Raw genomic sequence first — 21,193 nt, 5'->3', positions numbered from 1 at the left:
AAAAAAATAGAAATTCTAAGAATATACAATATACAAAATAAGCTATAAACAAAAATAAACATGATATAAACAGATAGTGCAAATAGTGCAAATATTGCCAGAGTGCAAACAATCATGGCTCTGTGATTGATGCTGTATGGTGGAACACACCAGCTCTTAACCACCACACATTTTAATATAACAACATACTGTACTGCAGCTGTTTCTCTAGTTCCTCTTCCCCTTTTTTTCTAAGCTTGCATTCAAAGAAAACACAAACGCTTCCCACAGTGTGTGAGTGCATGAAATATCCGCAAGTAGCCTCTTACAGGATGTGACTATCATTTTTATGAAAAGACAACATTTCACTGGCCTGCACTATGAAATGATGGCTTGGCATACATGCACAATGTGAAGTGGGAAGTGAAGTTGTTTTCTCTTTACTTACTATCATGAGTGGAACAAAAAAATGAGAGCTAAAAGACTCTTTTCTGTATCACTCCATTATGAGATGTGGCAACCGTTTTTCTGCTCGGCGCTCCACCAATTTAACGCATAAAGAAGGCTCTGGCTTTGTGTTAGAAGTGCTGCTCATGGTCTCTACCTGAGGCAGGCGGTTAGGCAAACACCCACGCCTGCCTTCGCTGCTGCACCGTGGGACCTCAAGGGCACGAGGCTCCTCCATCATCAAACACGGAGGAATTCCTCCACCGCTGCTACTGCTGCCTTGAGTGTATAGCAATAAAGAGACATCAGGGCATTCACAGGATTTTAGATGGATCGAGTTGCCAGCATCAAATGCAGCTCTTGGCTGTCATGCTGTTTTTTGTTTGGCAGGAGTTTAAAAAAAAAAAAAAAGGATATGTCAATCTCAAGAGACCGACCTGGTTAAATAAAGATTAAATAAATAGCGGTGACACTGATATTGGAGAAAAAGCTTTGTGTTGAAACTACCACCTGCGTCCTGTTTTGTCATTGTTTTTGTGCAAATCATCACAGAAACACTATGTGTGCCAGGCTGAAGGAAAAGTGGCCCAGTTCTTGGATGTTGAAACCGTGTTGTTTTTGTTTCTCAGGATGAAATCTTCGCCTGCAGAGAGAAGTTGAGCTCTGCGCTCGAATTCACCAGGGCCACTTCCTGATGATGACAGTAAACATGGGTGAGTATTCGAGAGCAGGCTGCGGTACAGCACATACATAAACATGCACGTGATCACTGGGAACACACAGACGTACACACCTCTCTCACATCCTCTGCCAGGAACAGTACGGAAAGAAATATCACATGTGTAAGAGTGTGAGGAGGCTGTTGGCAGCCCCAGATGGCCCGTTCTGTACACACTTGTTTTGCTCTTTTTACATTGTTGTTAGTAACAATTTTGTTTTCCTGATTTTTGACCTTTATTAATGAATGACGCTTGATTTCTGGGTGCATTCCCTTGAAAATTCAAAGTATACCAGTGTTGCATTTGCACATATATTTATATTCACACCTACCAGGCCTGCACACACATATGCACTCCACCTACATCTATGCAAAACCAGTCACACACACACACACACACGTACTGAGTTCCTCCGTACAACACAACTCGAACAATAGACTCTCTCCTGTGGTGTATTTGCATGTGCACAGGAGCTGCAGGAGTCTCAACCTGTTGCCAACTCACCTCCGTAAACAAAGCTCACAACATTGAATCGATATTTGTGATCTATTCTTACCATTCAAAACCAAGAACAATGAACTATGTATGCAGCATCATAACTATAAGTGGAGCATTCACCCTCTGACTGCTCCCCACTGAGGTTCAAAACCGTGTTGCCTTTGTTTCCACAGATGACGGTCTCCAAAATGGACCGGGACAGCACAGGAACTCACAAGGTAAACCCCCGATTGTCTCAGATGCAAAAAAAAAAATCAACATTGCAGAAATCGTTTGACATTTTGTGAAACACAAATTCTCTTTCTTGCCGAAAGTTGAAAAAGAGGATCGTTGATCATGTCTGTGCGTTAAGGAGCTAAGCTTAGCTTAGCATAATGACTGGTTGCAGGGGCAAGAAACACCAAATCATGCATGAATGCATAAATAAATAAATCAAATTGAATAATGAATAAATACATTTAGAAATGAATTTTAAATAAACAAAAAATAAATGCAAAACTAAGTAAATACATTTAAAAGTTAATAAAAATAAATAAATAAATAAATACAATTTAATAATGAATAAATACATTTATAAATAAATAAAAAATAAATACAAAAATAATTGAATACATTTAAATGTAAATAATAATAAATAAATAAAAAATAAATGCAATTTAATAATGAATAAATACATTTAGAAATACATTTTCAAATAAATTAAAAAAGTGTGCAAAAAGAAGTAAATGCATTTAAAAGTTAATAAATATTGATAAATAAATAAATAAATACAAAGGGGAAAATAAATAGAAAAGTAGATAAATAGGGGACTTAATACAAATAAAATATCAATTCATGTCACGTTTTATCAATTAATTAATGCCTACATTTAATAGTGATATTATTTTTGGTGCATTTAATCATTTATTTATTTATTCATTCATTTATTTATTTATTTTGTCAGGTTCCGTCCTCCATAATAAGCTAGCTGGCTCTGTCCAAAGTTAAAAAATATGCTAACTGATAGTTAGCAAGCTAGCTCCGCACTTCATTCACAAATATTAGAGTAGTATAAATAACTCTCGTCAAAAAAAAAAGCAAATGGGCACATTTCCCAAAATGTCAAACTCTTCCTTTACCATAAACTCAGTGCACACAAAGCCCTCTTTAAGAGCTTGTTACGTTTCCATTAACAGTGTAGTGGATATGCACGGGCAAAGAGAAGGAATGCCACAGCCTTTAGATATTGAACGGAAATGTTTGCAGACATTCTCCAATGAAAAGACTTTCGGTAGAAACCTTGTACAAACATAATTGTGCAACTCCTCTCACACGCCCACAATAGCCCGCATTACATCAGAGTCATTATTCCTAGTGAAAGATTAACTTCAGGGGTTTAAACGTTACACCCATTAGGTGGTAAATTAACTGTTTCGCAGTTTCGATTATCAACAAGGTGTGTAGAAACGAGTGTACCTCGCTTATTATAGCTGGTGTGTGTATCTGCATGTGAGTGTGTGCATCGTGCGTCAGAGCTCGGACCGTGCTGCTGCAGAGTGAGGACACTTTTGGCTCCAGCTGCTAATCCAGCCGGATGCCTTTGCCATGATGTGTCTCTCGGCACCAGGAAATCCCCTCAATGTCTTCATTCAGGCAGCCTGCCTCAAACACACACACACACACGGTCGCTGCCTCGCTGGCCCTTACACACACTTTGTTAGCTTGCAAGTTGCAACACTGGCCTCTTGAAGCCAGAATTATTCTTTTAACACTCTTGGGGGCTGTAGCTCGTGCCTGCATCTTCAACTCCAAACTCTTTTAGCTGTTGTGGTTACAGGAGAATCACTCCTTTAATTTGATCTTTTTATTGCAGATTTTAACAATATCCAAAAAGCACAGTGTAGACCTGTACCACTAAATTTGAGTTGGCCACTTTTCTCTTTTTTACTGAAGAGGAAAAGCCCTACGACAGCGTATAAGGACCGTGGAGGAAAAGAAAATAAAGATTACGGAGCCGGGGAGGGGGTAATACTCTGAATTTCCAAGATTAAAGTCATAAATCTATGAGAAAAAAACGTGAAAGTCGTAAATTTACAAGAAAAAAGACACACGCCGTCATGTATTCAAAGATAGAAGTTGCTTGTCTCTACTTTCCTTTAACTTCTTCCTTTTAAATTTTTACTTATGTGCACAAAAGAACACATTAAGAACATAAAAGAAAAGATGTATGTTTATCTTTCAGGACCTTCACCTTTTGTCGTAAATTTATGACTTTGCAATTTTGCAATTTTGACACTTTAATCTCAGAGAATATCTGAATAAATTTATGACTTTAATCTCGGAAATTCCGAGTTTTTTCTCGGAATATTCCCCCCATCCCTCAGCTCTGTAATTATTTTCTTTTAACCTACAATGGCCCTGATATGCTGTTGTAAAAAGCACAGAACAAGTCAAAGCTTTAGACATATTATGGACGGCCCCAAACTGTCGGTTTGGTGTGTCAGGGCCTTTAGTTGCCTCGCTAACAGAGTGCAACAGAGTGCAAAAGGCCAGCACTGATAATTATACATAGGTGCACATCCTGTGCTGCAACACCAAATAAAGCAACACAAGGATCTATTGGCTACTCCAGCGTAAATGATGTCGTCTTGGACATGACCCAAACATTGCAGGAGCTTGCTTGCCTCTGTCACATGCAGGAACTAATTCTAGACAATCTAACTTTCCACCCAGAGAATAACTCCTTTTACGTAAACCATCTTGGACTTGAGTTCCAACTTCATTTCACCCACTGCCACTTTCACAGTTCTCAGCTTTCGCCTGAGAATAAAAAAAAGAGAGAGAAAGATGCAGAGTGATGATGCAATGCCGCAGCAATCAGCCTCCATTGTGTAATGTTGCTCGCTCTGCTTCAGCTTCCTGGAATTCCCCCTTTTCTTATGCCAGTCACATTTCACCCAAGACACAAGGAGGAAATAAACGGAAGGTATGTCGACCTATCCACATACCAGAAAATAACAAAAACCTCCCGGTCACATTGACACGAGGTTCCCGTAGAGTCAGTTTGCGCGGCTGCTCCCTGGCAGCAGCGTGCAAGCTGGTTGCTTTCCACTGCGCTGGTGGTTGGCCTTCGGCCTGGCAGCGGCCCGTGGACCGACCAGGCCTCGCTGATGTAATAAATTCATTTATAGGCCGCCATCAGTGCCGGCTCTGTGCGCCACCACGCAATTCTCACACTCTCGCTGCCCCCTTCGCCAACCGACTCTCCCACTCTTTCCCTCTCTGCTATTATCCATAGCTCGCAGCGCAGGCCTCAAACACACATAAAGACACACACACACACACACATGCAGGCCTCTGTTGTTTGTTTTGTATCCTTGACTGCCGGCGCTCGGGGTAGTCTGGAGCTCCGAGGACTGAAACAACACTTTGTCACCAGAGAGAGAGAGAGGCAGCGATAATGAGAAACAAAGATGGAGGAAGAAAGTTGTGTAAAATATAAGAATTCCTATTATTGTTGTCATGAATGCACACTTTTCTAGCCTTGCACATTCAGTACAATAGCTGCGTTTGGTCACAGAGCGGCTGTATTCCCTCGTGTCCAGTCTTTGACTGATTCAATCAAAAATCCATTAATTTCCTGATGTGGAATAACGCGGTTAGCCCTGCTCCGTATTCAGAGCAGAGACGGTGACTCAGTTCCTTCCTGTTCAGAGAGAGAGGACGGGCCCAGTGGTGCGGTTAGTCATCCGGCGCTCCTGACAGCTTATATTTTAACTAACAGGGAGTTTTCAGGTCGATACATATGTTGCCGCCGGGTGATGAATGAACATTTGTCTGTGGAGGTATGCGGGTAGTTTACATACTGTACATAGGTGCGCTTTTACTTTTTTCTCTATTCTTCCTCCCGTCTTATCTCTTAAACAAGCACGCAGGGAGGAAGACACCGTGAGTAGCTCACCTGTCTCACAGTTGACCTGATCTTATCAAACAACCCAAGCATGTCGCTGTAAATAGAGAGGAATGTTCCCATGAGGCACAATCACAGCACCGTTACTGCGTTTGATGAGACACTTGATTGTCTCTAATTACACTTAACTCTCAGTCATTTAGTTCTGGTTTGGTGCTTTGACATAATAGAAGTTATCATCATTAATTTCAAGAACGCTCTCTCTCTCTCTCTCTCTTTTTTTCACTGTTTGCACTGAGGGTGTAACTTTTACTTATCGCTCCGCCTTATTTAGCTCCTCTGTAAGTGGAGGGAGTGTGCCGTCGTACCTCACTTCACCGCCGCTGCTATATCGGGATCAAACGAGACATCCGCCTCGCTGCTGATGTGGTTCGACCGCAGTTTACGTTAGCCCTTTGAATGGGCCAGAGGTGAACGTTTGGTTGGAGTGGCTCTCCAGTGAAAAGCAGAATACTGATGACGGTTAAGCTGGGAGAAACTTCCAAGTAATGCTGAATTTAAAGTGAGATTATACATCTTTTGAAGGAAGAAATAACACATTCTTTGTCTTAAAAAGTTGAATCCAGAAGCAATAAAATGTACGCCTTGCTTTGTTCAGTATACTCATTGACTTACTGAGCAAGTTTGACATCTCCATCTTTGAGGTTTCTGCCTCCACCTCAATACCACGTAGGATGCAGTATAGACCTTTGCAAAGTTGACGACTTACATTCCAAATGGGCCCCTTTGTATTACCTGTTGCAGTGTTTGTTAATGCAGTAGCTGACAGGAAGTAAATTTGGACCAAAACCGTTGCCCTAGCAACAGAATGGCATTGGAAAGGTCTATAAAGTATATTTGCTGTATAAACTGAACACTGCTGTTTATTTAATTTATAAGATCTCTTCATATGACTTTGTAACAGCTGAAATGAGGTAATTCAGGCACATTTTCCAGAGCTCGTTGAAAGGTATTCTGGAAAATATTGGACATTTTTAGCTGTTCTAGCCTCAGTAAAAATAGATGGGGCAGCTTTTGTGGAAAAAAAAGGAAAATGACAACACTTCATTAGTATTTAGCTGGAAATTATAATGCATACTTGTCCATATTTGGATTGGGGGACCTGATCCACCAGATCCTTATCAGGGTGATACTTCCCTTATCAGGGGAGACAATACAAGTAAATAGGGTAAATTAATATATATCACCATGAAACTTCCCCAGTTGATTACGTACATTAAGGCAATGATTTTCATATTACAAGTTTTCTGAAAATGTATGTTTAAGTATGCAAATGTGGCATCATCTTATTATGTATGTGCTAATTTGCATACATTTTCAGAACAGAAATCTGAACATTGGATAACGCCAGGTTCAAAATTCTTGTTTCATTTTGTTGACATATTAGAGTCAAAGGTTTTTACAGAGTGAATTTTGGATATCTCTAAAATACTCTCAAAAGCCATAAAAAAATCAATTTTCGCCATGTTTTTTAGGAATAAAATTTCACATAAATCAGACTGGATAATATATTGAAAAAACAAACATCTATAAAAACCTTCAGATAGGAATGAAAATGGAAAGTTGATCACTTACATTAAGACAATTATTCTTTTCTATTACAATTTTTGAAATATTATGTTTAAATATGCAAATGAGGCATTATCTAATGCTATCTTTTGGTGAATTTAGGAGAAATCTACAGACACAAATAGACAAAGTAGTAAAATAAACAGCTAAATGTGTATTTTGGATGTTTTCTTTCGAAATGGTCTGAAAGAAGAAGCAAAGTAGCCCCAAATCTCAAAATTGACTAGTTCATTCTTCGTTCCCGGGGTGTCTGCCGTTAAACAGATCGGGTATCGGCCCCATCCACCATTAAATACAGTTTCTTTGTGAGTGTCATTAGAAAATTCAGTGTTCGGTTACATTCATTCAGTCATGGTGGTCAGTTTTTGGCACCACAACAATCTCTGACCTCATGTAACCTGATGCATAAAATGAGCCCCAAGCCGTGAGGTGTAAAAAATTTCGAATCGGATCGGGACTCAGCATCTGCAGATATTCTGAGTTGAGGTTTCGGATCAGAGCATCCCTTATTTGGGAGTGTAAATCCGTATTCTTGTGTGTGTGTGCTTTGACCCCTGGGTGAACCCAACGGACTGGCCCACTGTCGGCGAACAAGATCAAATGACACCTCGGACCCCATCTGCTCCCTGCGCTACTATCACACCTTCTATGTGAAGGATATTCCCAGTGGTCTTTCACACACACTGCTCTCTTTCATTTTACAGAATGTGGTGTTTCCTGCAGGTGCTGTTTGTGTTGCGCGGCACACACCTGGCCTGGTTTCCCAGTGAACGAAGTGTGTGTGTGTGTTTTTATAATGAATGCACCCAGGGCTCATCTGAGAGGCAGGCAGTTCAGGAGCTGAGGTCAACGACCTCTTCTTTATATTGTAATCACCGCTCTCAGATAATTGGTTCTATTAAAGTCTCTTGATATGGTAATGTCTGACATGCTCATCTGCATGATTGCCCCCTTTAGACACGAGTGTGTGTGAGTGTGTGTGGCAGAAAGTGTGGAGTGGGAGATGAGAAGTGAGAAATGGAGAACCGGTTAGACGCCGAGCGTCGTCCCTTTTGCACTCGCAGGTTTGCTAAATGAATTTTTAAGGGGTTTAATGAACGCTGTAGACCTGTCCCCCTGTGAGGAGTGGAATGTGAATTTGAAACAGCCTGCAGCCACTTTGATTCTGAAGCGTCTGACAAAAGAAAAAAGATCAATCCATGTCTGATTACAGGAAAGAATTACGTTCCCGAAATCTCTCCGTTTTTTATAGACTGAAACATTGAAGTGCTTGATATCCGAGCTCCGGGCCACACGTTCGCGACCACAGCCACTCATGGACACACGCGCTGCATTATTAAACACCTTCACAGCTTATGTATGCAGAGTGCAGAGTTTGAGAGCCGGCAGCGTTGTTGGGTTCATCCACAGCATCACTTTAATCACACCTAAATAGCGATAAAGACCAGAGAAGATAACAAAGATTTGACACATACAGATGTCTTCTCTTCTTATAGAGAATATGTTGTTTTGATTATATAAGAGAGAAACCACTAGATTCTTTCCATCAGTGGAAACAACACAGATAGCATCAGAACAGGAAGTTACAGACCAGGTGTTGCCTCATCGCCTGGTATGAGCCAACACAAGCTGCAACACACGCCAAATGACAAATGATCAAACCGACTTACCTCCTTAGGCTGTCATCACTCATCCGTGATGCTCTAAAAATGTCAAGGAATGATCACATTTTTAGCTTATGTCGCAATGGAAAGTGAGTTCATAGTTTCTTGATTTAACCTCTAACATGTGAGAGTGATTTCACATAACTAACGTGCATCTTGTGTGTTTAGATGACGAGGAGGCGCTCAACTCCATCATGAAGGACCTGGCAGCCCTGGGTCGCTGCTACACCCAGCACAACAGCCACAAGCCCAAGAACAGAACATTACTCTACAAACAGGTACACAATGGCGTCCAGTGCTTCATTTAAAGTGACACTACAGTCAAAATCTGTCTCTTGAGTACCGATATCTACGGAAGCCCTAAACGGACATGATTCAAACATTTTTGTAATGCCTTTATCTTCACTCTACTGAGACCGCTACAACCTAAAAAACGCAAGTTGCGTTAATGCGATAAAGAAATTAGAGGTGTTAAAAACAGTTTGCGTTAACGCGTTATTATCGCGTTAACTTTGATATCCCTAATTATAAGTAATAAAAGAAAACAACCTTTTGTTTTCTTATGATAACGAGTTCATTATCTCGTTATCTCGAGATAACAAAGCTTGTTTTCTCGAGTTAACAACATAATTAACTCGTGATCCCGAAATAACGGTATTAAAAAATATATATGTTTGAATCATGTCCGTTTAGGGCTTCCGTAGACATCAACCTCTGACTTCCTAAATGCTGGCTGCTGTAAAAGGTTTGTGGTTTCGTTACGGACTGAGAGGAGCAGTTCAAGTCATGTCAGTAGAATTGGATTCTAATGCTGAAAAGACTCAAAACATCCACAGAGACTTCTCAAACCAGCCTGTTCCAAGAGTCATTTTTGACAAAAGTGGTGTAAATACACAGCTCCATCAGAATAGCAATCATCAGCGGAGTCTTCGCAGCATGCAATGAGCCATATTTTGATAAAACGGGATGATTGGAACATGCTGAGTATACGAAAAGAGGATAATGTAGCACAAACCTCCCCACCACTGGAATCCACTGTAACGGAGGTGAATTCAGTCCGATCGCAGCTGCTGCTCGTCATGTAAACTATAAACTTTTTACAGCCGTTGTTCAAACCTACGGGGGGGTGAACGTATAGGTTTTTGAGTATCACATTAAAGCTGTCACACATTCTGCTCAATTACAGTTTATTAACCGTACGCACCGCTAGCACAGCGGTGCCTTTAACCTTTAACTGTCATTCTGGGTTTTCACACAAAAAAACCTCAGCCTCACCACCTCACTTTTTGATTTTTGTTTTTCTGGACTGCCGGCTGCCAAAGTCAGGTGAAGGTTGCGCTGCAGTTTTGGAAAGGATATGCTGCATTCATTAACATTTATCGGCATGGGAATCCTAGATTTGACTCAAGAAAGCTGGTTTGCAGTGCGTTGTATGTAGCTGCATGCTGCAGATGCACGCAAACAAAGCAAATTTGCTCTATTGTAACAAAGAAAAAATCACTTTAAAGTATCTTTTCAAAGATTATGCCACCTTCCAGGAATTTAATTTCTCTCAATCACCTCGTGGCTCTTTCTGAAGTCGTTTCCTTGGCGCTCTCTGTGGAATGATAATTGGTGAATCCTCTTGAAGCACCGATGTTTATGATGAGCCATAAACAAACAGCGAGGAGCAGAGGCAGTTTCCGCTCCGAGCCGGGGTAAACCCCTACATTTTTTAAACCAGTCGCTCTCACTGATATGATGTCGGTGTTCAGTTTATCACCATGACCTCATGCAGACTCGCAGGCTCCTCCAGATTCCTGCTCCCTGGGGTAATGGCTTTAAAAATAGAAAACTTTTATCATGTCATCTTTCGAGTGAAGTTGCAGAATAATGTTGCCTTTGTTTTGCAGAAAAAAATTCAGCAATTCAAATCATGTGTCATTGTAATGCTTTTTGTCATTCCTTTCATTTATCCAGCAGCACTAAATCCCACGTTTTAACTTTCCACTTACATGACTCCCCTCTGTTGTTATTTTCCCTCTCAACAGGATTTAAGAGTCAAGCTGGAGCATGAGAGAGAAAAACGGTATGTTGGAACCTCCGTATTGTTTTTTCTACTCCTCTGTCCAAGCCTTAACTCTTCACTTCGGATCCTTTTTGTTATGCTTTGCCATGCCTGGGATTTTGGTGTCTAGTGGAAATCGCAGTTACATGCCAGAGTAGCATAAAGAGAGAGGGGAAAATTCCTGCTTTGACATTTAGCCGCGGCCTTGTGTTTTCAGGCTCGGACCGGCCGTTTGAGAGGGGAAAAAAAGAAAGAAAGAGGGAGGGACTGAGCGAAAAGACAGTGTCCAGTCTTCCAGGCACACCCCAAATTAATACTTTTCTTTCTGTCTTCCACATCCTTCACCCTTCACCACCACCAGCCTCAGAGTTTCTCTGTCTGCTCTTGCGAGTTTCCCACCAAGGTGCCTTACAGTTTGTTTACCGCTATGAAAGCTAAGGCGCCCAGTATAAATAACAGATCTTTTTGAAGCAGGAGAAGATTTATTTGGAGCTGGGCTTCATTTTGTCTACGCTGCAGCTTCCATGTATGGACGCTGTGTGAGCCTCTCAGGTCCTTGTCTGGCCTTCAGCGTCGCATCCTGGTAGAGGTCCAAGTTCACAGACGGACTTTGTCCCCGTGAAACCCTCGTTCAACAACCCACAGAGAGTCCAAACAGCTCCTTAAGGGGTGGAAATGACAAACACAGAGCGTACTGTTACAGTGGAAACAACATCACAGGGAGACTGACCAGAACCTACCGGAGTAATTGCCTTGATTCATCAGAATATAGACCAGAGGAACAAGCATTGGTTCAGTGAGGCCGTGATTAGAAAACCACAGGCTCTCAGGAGTGAGAGAGAGAAGGGAAGCGGCACGCTCCTCCAGCAGAATACGGCGTCACGTCGGGCCTCGGCGCTTTTTCGCAGCCCTAATTGGCTACCGCTGAGTTCGAGACGAGCGTTTCATGTTCCTGTCTCTCTGCGTTTCTGCCTCCCTCTGTTTCTCCGTCTCGCCGTCTTCTTCTCTTTCTCGAGAGCTCTCCTCACGCCGCACTGACAGACAACAGCTCACCCTGGAAAACTCCATTCACTGATTTCAAAAGCTTTATTAATGCATTTTTTTATTCATCCTCTGTGAATTCACTCTCTTTCTTTCTTTTTCTCGTCATGTTGTTAGTTAGCTTTTTTTTTCATGTTATGCTTGTCCGAGCTCTGACCACTTTCACTTTGATTTAGAGTCGGGCCTGTTTTGGAAATCAGTAGGATATCCTGGGTTTGTTATCTCACAGGGTAAAAATAATATCACATTATAGCAGTAGCACGACTTACATATTCATTTATTTAAAGCAGCTCTAATCAACATTTTTAAATTAACAAAGCATCATATTATTATTGACAGTATATATGAAAGGGGTCACTCGTAGTCAGGCGCTGACTAGTTATAGTTTTGTTGTGTAAACCTACAGAAGCCTTTTATGTTTGTGTTCAAAACGTAACGCTTCATTCAGTTTTCCGTGCTGGAACGTGTCGCTTTTAAGTTTCGCTTTCACTTTTACATCGTAGTAGGCGTAGTAGGCCCCTACTGACCCACATCTATGGTGCGTATAGCGACTGATAACACTTATTTAATGGCCTGATAACAGTCGAATCGGTTGCACAAACCCGCTGCAGTTCCCAGCAGCTCTACAGAGCGTTTTAGCCTCTTTCAGCTCGTTGTTTTGGTTTTCTGGTCGACAGCTTTACTATTTTTGTACACTCTCACTGCTCTTACTAACAGGCAGCTGTTTTCATCAAAATACTGAAGCAATTAGCAGTGTAAGGGTTGTCAGAGACCAAAAACAAAGCTAAAAGGAGAGAATATTAGACTTGCATTCATTTTGTGGCCAGAAACTCGACTCCAAATGAACGCTAAAGGTGATTTGTGTCTGCTGGATGTGTAAATAGGCAACTGTTAGCAGCTCAGCCAACTTAAAATGTGATAATATGTCAGTGTTGTGTTTATAACTTGTTTACACTGCCAACAAGCGGCCAAAAAAAAACACTTAATACAGGTTCAATTTTTATATTTTGAAGGAAAAGTACATATAGCATCGACCAAAACTGTACAACATAGCATTTACGCTAGTTAACAACTTCTGTTTGTAGTTATGGGTCTTTTTGCAAATACTCACAGTTCAGTAAGAAATCATAGGGCTGTCCTCAACCAAATAAATTCTTAGTCGACTAATCGATTAGTTGATTTAATCGACTGTAAAACTGAGTTTCTCCACAAAGAATCACACAAAAGCACCACTTTAAATCTTGTGTTTACCAGAGATGTGCTCATAAGTTTCTTGGAAGTAAGTCATTCAGCATGAAAAAAGCATAAAAAATGACTAATCAACTAAAGAAATCTTAGTCGACTAAGACCAAAACAGCCAATTAGTCGACTATGAAGAAAAGACATACAAAAAAACACAGTAATTCAATAAAAAAAAACATGAAAATCTAATGAAAAGCAACTGAATTGAGCTCTCAAAACAACAACTTGAGCTACTGTGCAAGAAACCCCTGAACCTGATTATGAATGCACTTATGACTAAGTTTAATTGGATTATTAATTATTATCAAAACTCCCTTTCATTCTTGAGAACAGAGAGATGACACCTTATTGAAAATATAAAAGAAAAAAAACCTTTACGATCATAATCCGCGTTGCAGCCCCAGTGTGAATTACACGTTATACTTTATGTGAGCAGAGCACTCGAGGTATTAGGAGTCCCTGAGTCAGGATAACCGTGTTGTCCGTCCACAATGGAATCTAATTGGACGGCCTCTCTTTTCATTGGCAAGCGCTGAAGGTTTGGGGCAGGAAATAGGAGCTGTGTCTCTCTCTTCCCCCCGGCTCTGCCTCAGGGTCTCCTGCCAGAGAGTGAAGGATCTGAGCCAGACCTTTTTTTTTTTTATTCTGGTGTGTATGTGATTGTGTCCATGAGAGAAAGAGAAAGAGAGAGTGTGTTACTCTGCAAATCTGTGTGTCCACATGCTTGCACAGAGGAAGGAAAGCCATATCTTTTGGAGCAGCATCCTCACAACCCCCCCCTCTCCCCACATCCCTCCAGCTCTTTATCAGACACATCATCGGCGAGTATAAACAGAGACGGAGAGCGTTTAGCTGTGCTGCTGCTCGCCTCTGATCTGCAGGCCTCCCTCTTCCCAGAATCCTCTCCTCAAATGAGGGAACCAATGAGCAGTCATTAAGATAGCCAGAGCTTTGGCCTCTGATGAGGAAACGATTGGATAAAAAGCCTTTTATCAGGACACTAGAAAGAGATAGTGGGCTGCGGATTCTTCAAAAGCAGACAGTGAGGGGAGATGGATAGAAAAGAGAGGAGGAGAAGAAATGCCAGAGAGAATCTCCTTCTTTCCTTTTATTTAGTCAGGCTGTCTCCTTTTATTTTCCTCTCTCACAGTCCGTAAATACCTCCACGTCTCTGTATCTGTCACTCTTTAAAAGAGGAGGGAAAGACACACATCCTGCTGCTTTTGCTGCCGCTCCAGATTTTTTTTTTTCCCCTTTCCTCTCAGGAAGTTTCCCATCTGCCTTTGTGCTGGCTTAGTGGAGAGGCCCGGTGGTGTTGAAACAGCGGCCCGATGCGCACACTGATTGCGAAGCACACTCATGCATGTAGAGTTTTACCAACATCCACATATATACACTCGCTACAAACACTCGCTGATAAGCTCGGACAGACAGTGTGTGCACACTCAGTCATACACGTAGGCGCACAGTAGATAAGACATGCATATACATCAGGGGGGGAACCCTCTGTTTTCATTGCATTGATTAATGCCCCTTTAGCATCAGCTCGCTCCTCTCCTTGACCCGCATGACCTGTCCATTTTTCCGCTTGTTACCATAGAAACACTGTCATAAAACGGATCAGAAATCCAATCCAAACACATGGGATAGGAAAGAACAGGATCCATCACGTCTATAACTCAATTTCTCTTTCTTTCTATCCCTCCTTTTTCTGTTCTGTGTCATATTTCCATGTAAAAAGAAAATCATTACAAATGTGAATGGGTGTAGCTGCCAGTCGGCTGCTAATTTTGCCAAAATCCCACCTCAGACTGGGTTTCATGAGTCTGAGCTCATGAATGTCGCAGCTAGACACAACACCAGCTTCTTTTTCCGACCTCTGACCCCGCCGGCGTTCTCTGCTTCCCAGGATCATCCCGTTCCAGAGGCCGCTGAAGATCAAGGAGCTGCTGCAGAAAGTGACCGAGGCCTTTGGCCAACAGATGGACATGTTCTTCATGGAAAAAGAGGTACAAGAACAAGAAAACAACTCATATGTTATGCAGCATCCTCTGTCAGTGTATCAGGAACTTAAAGGGGACCTATTATGCTCATTTTCAGATGCATACTTGCATTTGGGGTTTCTACTAGAACATGTTTACATACTTTAATGTTCAAAAAGCGCTTTATTTTTCTCATACCGGCTGTGCTGTAGCACCTCTTTTCACCCTCTGTCTGAAACGCTCTGTTTGAGCTCCACACTCCTCCTGAAAATACCAGTCTGCTCTGATTGGTCAGCTGGCCTACTGTTGTGACTGGTTAATCGAACCAAACACTTCGGACTGTGCTCCAGCTCCGCTCTAACTAGATTTGTTTGAGGGCGTGCCAAACTAGCCGCTAGGTGGGTGTTGTGCAAATGTGTTACTTAGTGACATCACCATGTTACAGAAGAAAAGGTAGGACTTCAAGCAAGGCGTTTCAGGCAGTTCAGGAGCAGTGCTTCTGTGGGGGAGATTAAGAGATCATACACATGTTTTGTCTAAAACGCGTGGAAAACGCCAGCTTTGCCGCTCTTTTTTTCTTCCCAAGGTGCTTAGGAGGTTTCCCCCCCTTCGCGCCTGCCATTACTAAGTAGTCTAACTAGGTAGTCCTGCACTAAAATTATTAACTTCTCCTCCATATATTTACCGTTGACTGATATTTACGGAAGAAAGAAAAGATATCTGCCGGCTATGATTGGTTGTTTCTTGTCACATGACATGCTGTGCGCGCTGCACCATTCCAAAATTTGAACTATTTGTATCTCGGGATGCGGCCACTGGGCCTGAAAAATGGGTGCTTGGGAACGCTTGCGCACTGCGACGGCGTCGCTCTCGTGTTCGAGGGCGCCTGCCGCGTGTCTACATTGTGCAAAAGAAGCGGCATGTGTATAATAGGTCCTCTTTTCTTTGAAAATCATGATTAACGAGGCTTTAACATGATTACAACAACATCTACAGTGCGTCATGCGTGCCCCGATGCTTTTACATGCCACCGTTGTGGAACAATGGGGAATTAAAGGTCATGTGCTGTATGTTTTCTTGTCCTTTCAGCTGCTGCTGCCCCTGAAGACCCAGGAGGACCTGGATCAGGCGGTGCTGACGTTGGGCTGCAGCTCGGGGACCAACGGGCTGCTCAGGATACTGCTAAAAACCCCTAAGAACAACCATGTGAGTTCCTTACAACGTACTGAAGACATGAAACTGATCATTGTAGACACTATAAGACATAAAGTAGAGAAGTCAATGTTTAGACGGTAACTATAACAACCGTTATCAACAGCTGTGAATGAAGTCATTGTCTTTTGAAAACCCACATAACCTTTACATTGAGTCAGCTGCATTGGAGCTACTGTTTGCTGAACACAGTAACTCACAGGAAACAAACTTCCCCCTCTATACGATGATGTAACTGAACAATGATGTAATGCCGCCCTCACTTCCTCTACTGATTCTTTTCTCTTTTTCCGCTTCCCGTGTGCTTTCTCTTTTTAGTACCTACAGGTGAACAGCAGGGACAAACAGAGCGAGATGAGGTCATCGCGGTCACTGGGAGATCTGAAGGGCTCCCTGCTCAAGGGCTCGGAGAGGGTGCGCAAACACTCGACAGGTGAGTCGGCACGTGGAAACACACACAAAAGTGAAAAGTCAATGGCCATCGGACCACTCAGAATACCAAAACAGCTCTATCAGGAGATGTTAGACATCATTTGTCCCAGAAAAGTAAAAAGCGGAGAGTTCTAACCAAAGCCAAGATGTGTTGTTCACCTGCTGAGGCCTCAAGGTGGCTTGTTGTCAGCGTCGATTTACAACACAGAGTGATGCCAAAGTCACAGGAATGTTAATGGCGAGATGAGGGACATGCTTTGTCAGAATGGACAAATGCAAATTGGAGGTGCAAGTGACAACTTTAACAGCCAGAGAGATGTCAGGTCAAAGCAAGGACAAGAGTCTGCTTTCATACCAAGCAGCTCTCCATCTGCTCCAGAGCCTTGATTAGTCAGCGCCATGATTCTGAGGATGTGATGAGCAGAGGTAACAAAATCTACCTCTAAAGCTCACTGATGAACACTTTACAGCAGAGGTGGGACCAAGGCAGGTGTTTTACAAGTCACAAGTACGTCTCAAGTCTTTGCACTCAAGTCCAGAGTCAAGTCCCTAGTCAAGACAAGCAAGTCCCGGGTCAAGCAAGTCCTGAGTCAATTCCCTAGTCAAGATAAGCAAGAAGTACCGAATTAAGTCCCTAGTAAAGACAAGCAAGTCCCAAGTCAAGTCTCAAGTCAAGACAAGCAAGTCCTCAGTCAATTCCCTAGTCAAGATAAGCAACTTCATAGTCAAGACAATCAAGTCCAGAGTCAAGTACCTAGTCAAGACTAGCAAGAAGTTCCTAGTAAAGATACAAGTCCCAAGTCAGGTCCCAAATCGAGACAAGCAAGTCCTGAATCAAGTCCCTAGGCAATACTAGTAAGTCCCGAGTCAATTCCCTAGTTAAGATAAGCATGTCTAGAGTCAAGTCCCTTGTCAAGACAAGCAAGTCCTGATTCAAGTCCCTAGTCAAGACAAGGAAGTCCCAAATCCCAAATCTAGCCAGATTAGCTAATCTGCTTCTGGCTGTACCTTTATCTTCAACAGATTATTTAACAGTTATGAGAGTTGCGTCAATCTTCTCATCTAACTCTTGGCAAAATTGTCAAACTTTTCCTTTAAGGCCGACAAATGTCCTTTTCTTGTCCACATGTCACACTCCGCGGCTAGATAACACGGCAGTTCTGTTGTCCCTCCTGGCTTGTTTGGTAACACAGCGTGAAGGTTTATTTTGCTCTGTGAAACACTGAGCTCTCCCCCGTCTCCCATGTCTGAGTCCTTTCACTCCCCTTATATCAGGTCTATCCAGAAAGGTCCACGTTGCGGTCGTATCTCAACCTCAGACACGTGCAGAAACGACCAGCGCTCCTTTGCATTTCTTGGCACAACAGCCGAAAACGCTTTACAACCGCAGTCGTTCTCACGTATCCCCAATAACATCAGCGCCGTCCGTCACCAGCCAGAGTCGTATGAATTGTATAGAATTACCCCGCTCTCTATCTATTCCCCCGCCAGCCGCGAGTCAGAGCGGCTGCGAGATGGAGGCGGAGGGAGTGGTGGCAGATGAGAGGTGACAGGAGAGCGGTCACAGTGGATGGTTGAGTGAAGATGTGATGTGAGCCCGGGTACCTCGATGACGTCCAGCAGCAGGGGCGGAGGAGAGGATGGAGAAAAGAAACTGAACTATGAAAGAAAAGGGAGTTTTTAGCTTCCAGTCAAAAACTGCTTACTGATATTTAATCGTTCCTGTACATCTTGGCAGCTATTGGCCTCTGTGCACTCTTTCAGTGTTACTGCCAGCTCAGCCGGCGACAGACACACATTCAGCAGGTCTTCTTATACTGTCAAGGACGAGCGCTCAAACTCCGCCGCAGCTCAGCCGGGGGAGCGTTTGTCACAGTAATTGAGGTTAGAGGTGGCGGCAGTGTGGTTTAGTAAATCACTTCTCGTAGTCCTGGCACTGTTGAACTTGTACCTATGAATAACACCGTGACGCCGTTGTCTCCCCTCTGCTCCTCGCTTTCATCTCTTCATCACCTTCTCCTACGTCCTATCCTCCTCGCCTTCGCGCCTTTCCTTTTGTCCTCTCTTGATTTAACATGTCTCCTCCGTCTTTGCACTGTCCCAGGTTCCCTGCACACGGGTCGGACGTCCCCACCTCCGGGCAGCGTCCCCGAGGAGCAGCAGCAGATTGCCCGCCAGGGCTCCTACACCAGCATTCACAGTGAAGGGGAGTTCATCCCCGAGACTGTAAGTACATGTCCAGAGGACAATTAAATAGTCTCATTATCATATCATTATACAGCCGGAGGTGTGGTTTATTATAAAAATCTATGTCAAATTTTCACGGAAACATGCTAATATACCCACACTGGGTGGCTTTATGAACATGCTATAACTTTAGCAGTCCCAGTTACTGCACAGTAATCACTAACGTTCATGAGCTTCTAATTTGGCTCTTTGTTTTTTAAAGATATTTGGCTTATTCAGCTTAATGATTTTAACACTACAGCGGTCATGTTGGACACTTTGGATTGCATCTTCATTTTGTTTTTCCAAATCTTTTTCATTGTTTTTTTTGCAGACATAGCAAAGGTCATCATATCAAATGGAGAACATAACAGAGTGTCCTTGACATTAAATAAAAAACTTCCTTTCCACCCCATGTTGGTCTTGATCACACGAAAGAAAATAATAGAAAAAAAAATAATAATTATCAAATTAAATAATTTAAAAAAGTAAATCAATAGAAAAAAAAATAATAAAAGAGAGAAAAAATATGAAATTAAATAATATAAATAAATAATGATAAATAAAAAGGAAAAACTTTTTTTTTGTTACTGCGACAACTCAAGAGAGTCATGCTTGTCATGGCCGCTTAGCAAAAAGATAAAACATAAAATAGTCATTCATTTTTGGCCAAGTGAGAATTATTTAACAGTTGTTTAGTCATGACAATATGCTGAAACTGCACCAATCCCTGTTAATGCACAGGAACAGCTAGCATTGTCTTCATAACCCTCTAATTTGTCTCTTTTTAAAGTTTGGTCTGAAGTCTTGAGTTATTTCCCTCTCTTGTGGTCAGACAGGCCCTGTCACAATAGTTACGTTAAGGACTTATTGTATGATTTATGGACATGACCATGATCATTTTTGCTGACCTCGATTTTTTCACATTTCAATTCCAATGTCTGAATATTGCCAAGAATTTAAAGTTAATTTCTCTTTGAAAGGGCGTACTTGCATTATTATGCTATTATATTATCATTTTATCGGTGGCATTAAATGGTCTTAAAATGACAATAATATCGCAGTTATTTCTGGTAGTTCGAGTAGTTGTCATGACAGGCCAACTTGTGGTGTATCTTTGCCTCTTTTCAAAAAGGACACCTTAAAGAGTGTCATGGGCCACTTATTAAAGGAAACAAAAACAGAAATTAGTTATTTTTTAAGCGTTTTTGGCTAAATGAGTATCCTTTATCTGACTGTTATGTAATTTAAGGAACAAGTTTAGTGTTTTTCAGACCAGACCGTATTAAAACGTTGTTTCCTGTCATTTATTATTGTGTGCAGCACAACAAATAGGGCACTCGTTTCGTCCTTATAAATATCTCATCTTTCTAGGAAACAGGAAGCTCCCAGGATAGTGGTTCTCGGCTTGTTGTGCATTACATATACAGGCAGGCTCAATTCACAGTTCATTCGTTAGTGTTTACTCTTTCAGTATCCACGGAGATGCAGTATATTATTATTGATAGCAGCTCTAGTAGTAGCAGTATTGTACGTGACTGCATAAGTTACCGTTGAGAGTTGTTTTTAATGTAGCTGCGTATAACCTGTATATGCAGCTCCCTCTTCACATTTCTTATATTGCACCGCAGTCCTACACACTCCTCTATCTGCACTGCTTTATATTCTCTCCCACAATGATTGCATGCTCCGTGACCCTCCATTCCCCTGTGTTATTACATCTGTCAGATGCTGGATGCCTTCGGGAGTGCGGACAACTCACTGTCGAGCAGCTGTCAATCAATAGATCAAGCACTGGACAGGTGAGTCATCGTGCAGCGTGTGATTTATGACCCCTTGTCTGTTTGGATTCAGATTTCATGATGTGTACATTCATAATGCAGAGCGGCGTTATTTGCAGAGATATGAGTCTCGGGTTGCATCACAGCGTTGTAAACACGCCTGGGTGTGATCCTGTATGGAAAAGGGCAGTGGGAAGAAGCTCTCGGTGAAGTTTATAAACAGTGAAGTAAAGGCCAGCAGAGCTCCCTGACCTCTGACCCCTGACGCCTGTGTGCTGTAGAAGGAACCAGGTCACTCTGCTGTTGCCATGGCGACGAAACTCTTATCTGGACGCCTGGATTCCACCGTTATCACAAGAGAGAAATGAGTGGGAGACGTGAAAGAGTCATGCTGGATGAGAGGGA

The 21,193-nt window shown here is 42.2% G+C and overlaps 1 protein-coding gene across 1 annotated transcript in view; it reads left to right on the top strand.

Moving 5' to 3' along the window:
* Positions 1-21,193, top strand: part of map3k22 (mitogen-activated protein kinase kinase kinase 22) — a 46,077-nt gene that overhangs the window by 12,321 nt on the left and 12,563 nt on the right. Inside the window, exons 2-10 of the mRNA XM_037756949.1 lie at positions 1,056-1,139; positions 1,817-1,861; positions 8,994-9,103; positions 10,856-10,893; positions 15,065-15,164; positions 16,227-16,343; positions 16,668-16,782; positions 18,886-19,007; positions 20,736-20,809. Coding sequence (XP_037612877.1) covers positions 1,121-1,139; positions 1,817-1,861; positions 8,994-9,103; positions 10,856-10,893; positions 15,065-15,164; positions 16,227-16,343; positions 16,668-16,782; positions 18,886-19,007; positions 20,736-20,809 — 740 coding nt within the window. The 5' untranslated portion in view covers positions 1,056-1,120. The remainder of the gene's footprint in view (positions 1-1,055; positions 1,140-1,816; positions 1,862-8,993; positions 9,104-10,855; positions 10,894-15,064; positions 15,165-16,226; positions 16,344-16,667; positions 16,783-18,885; positions 19,008-20,735; positions 20,810-21,193) is intronic.

Source organism: Sebastes umbrosus, chromosome 21 (assembly GCF_015220745.1).
Source record: "Sebastes umbrosus isolate fSebUmb1 chromosome 21, fSebUmb1.pri, whole genome shotgun sequence".
In the NCBI taxonomy this organism is placed as follows: Eukaryota; Metazoa; Chordata; class Actinopteri; order Perciformes; family Sebastidae; genus Sebastes; species Sebastes umbrosus.
Note: the sequence above shows the minus strand (reverse complement) of the source record. Positions and strands in the feature narration are given on the sequence as shown.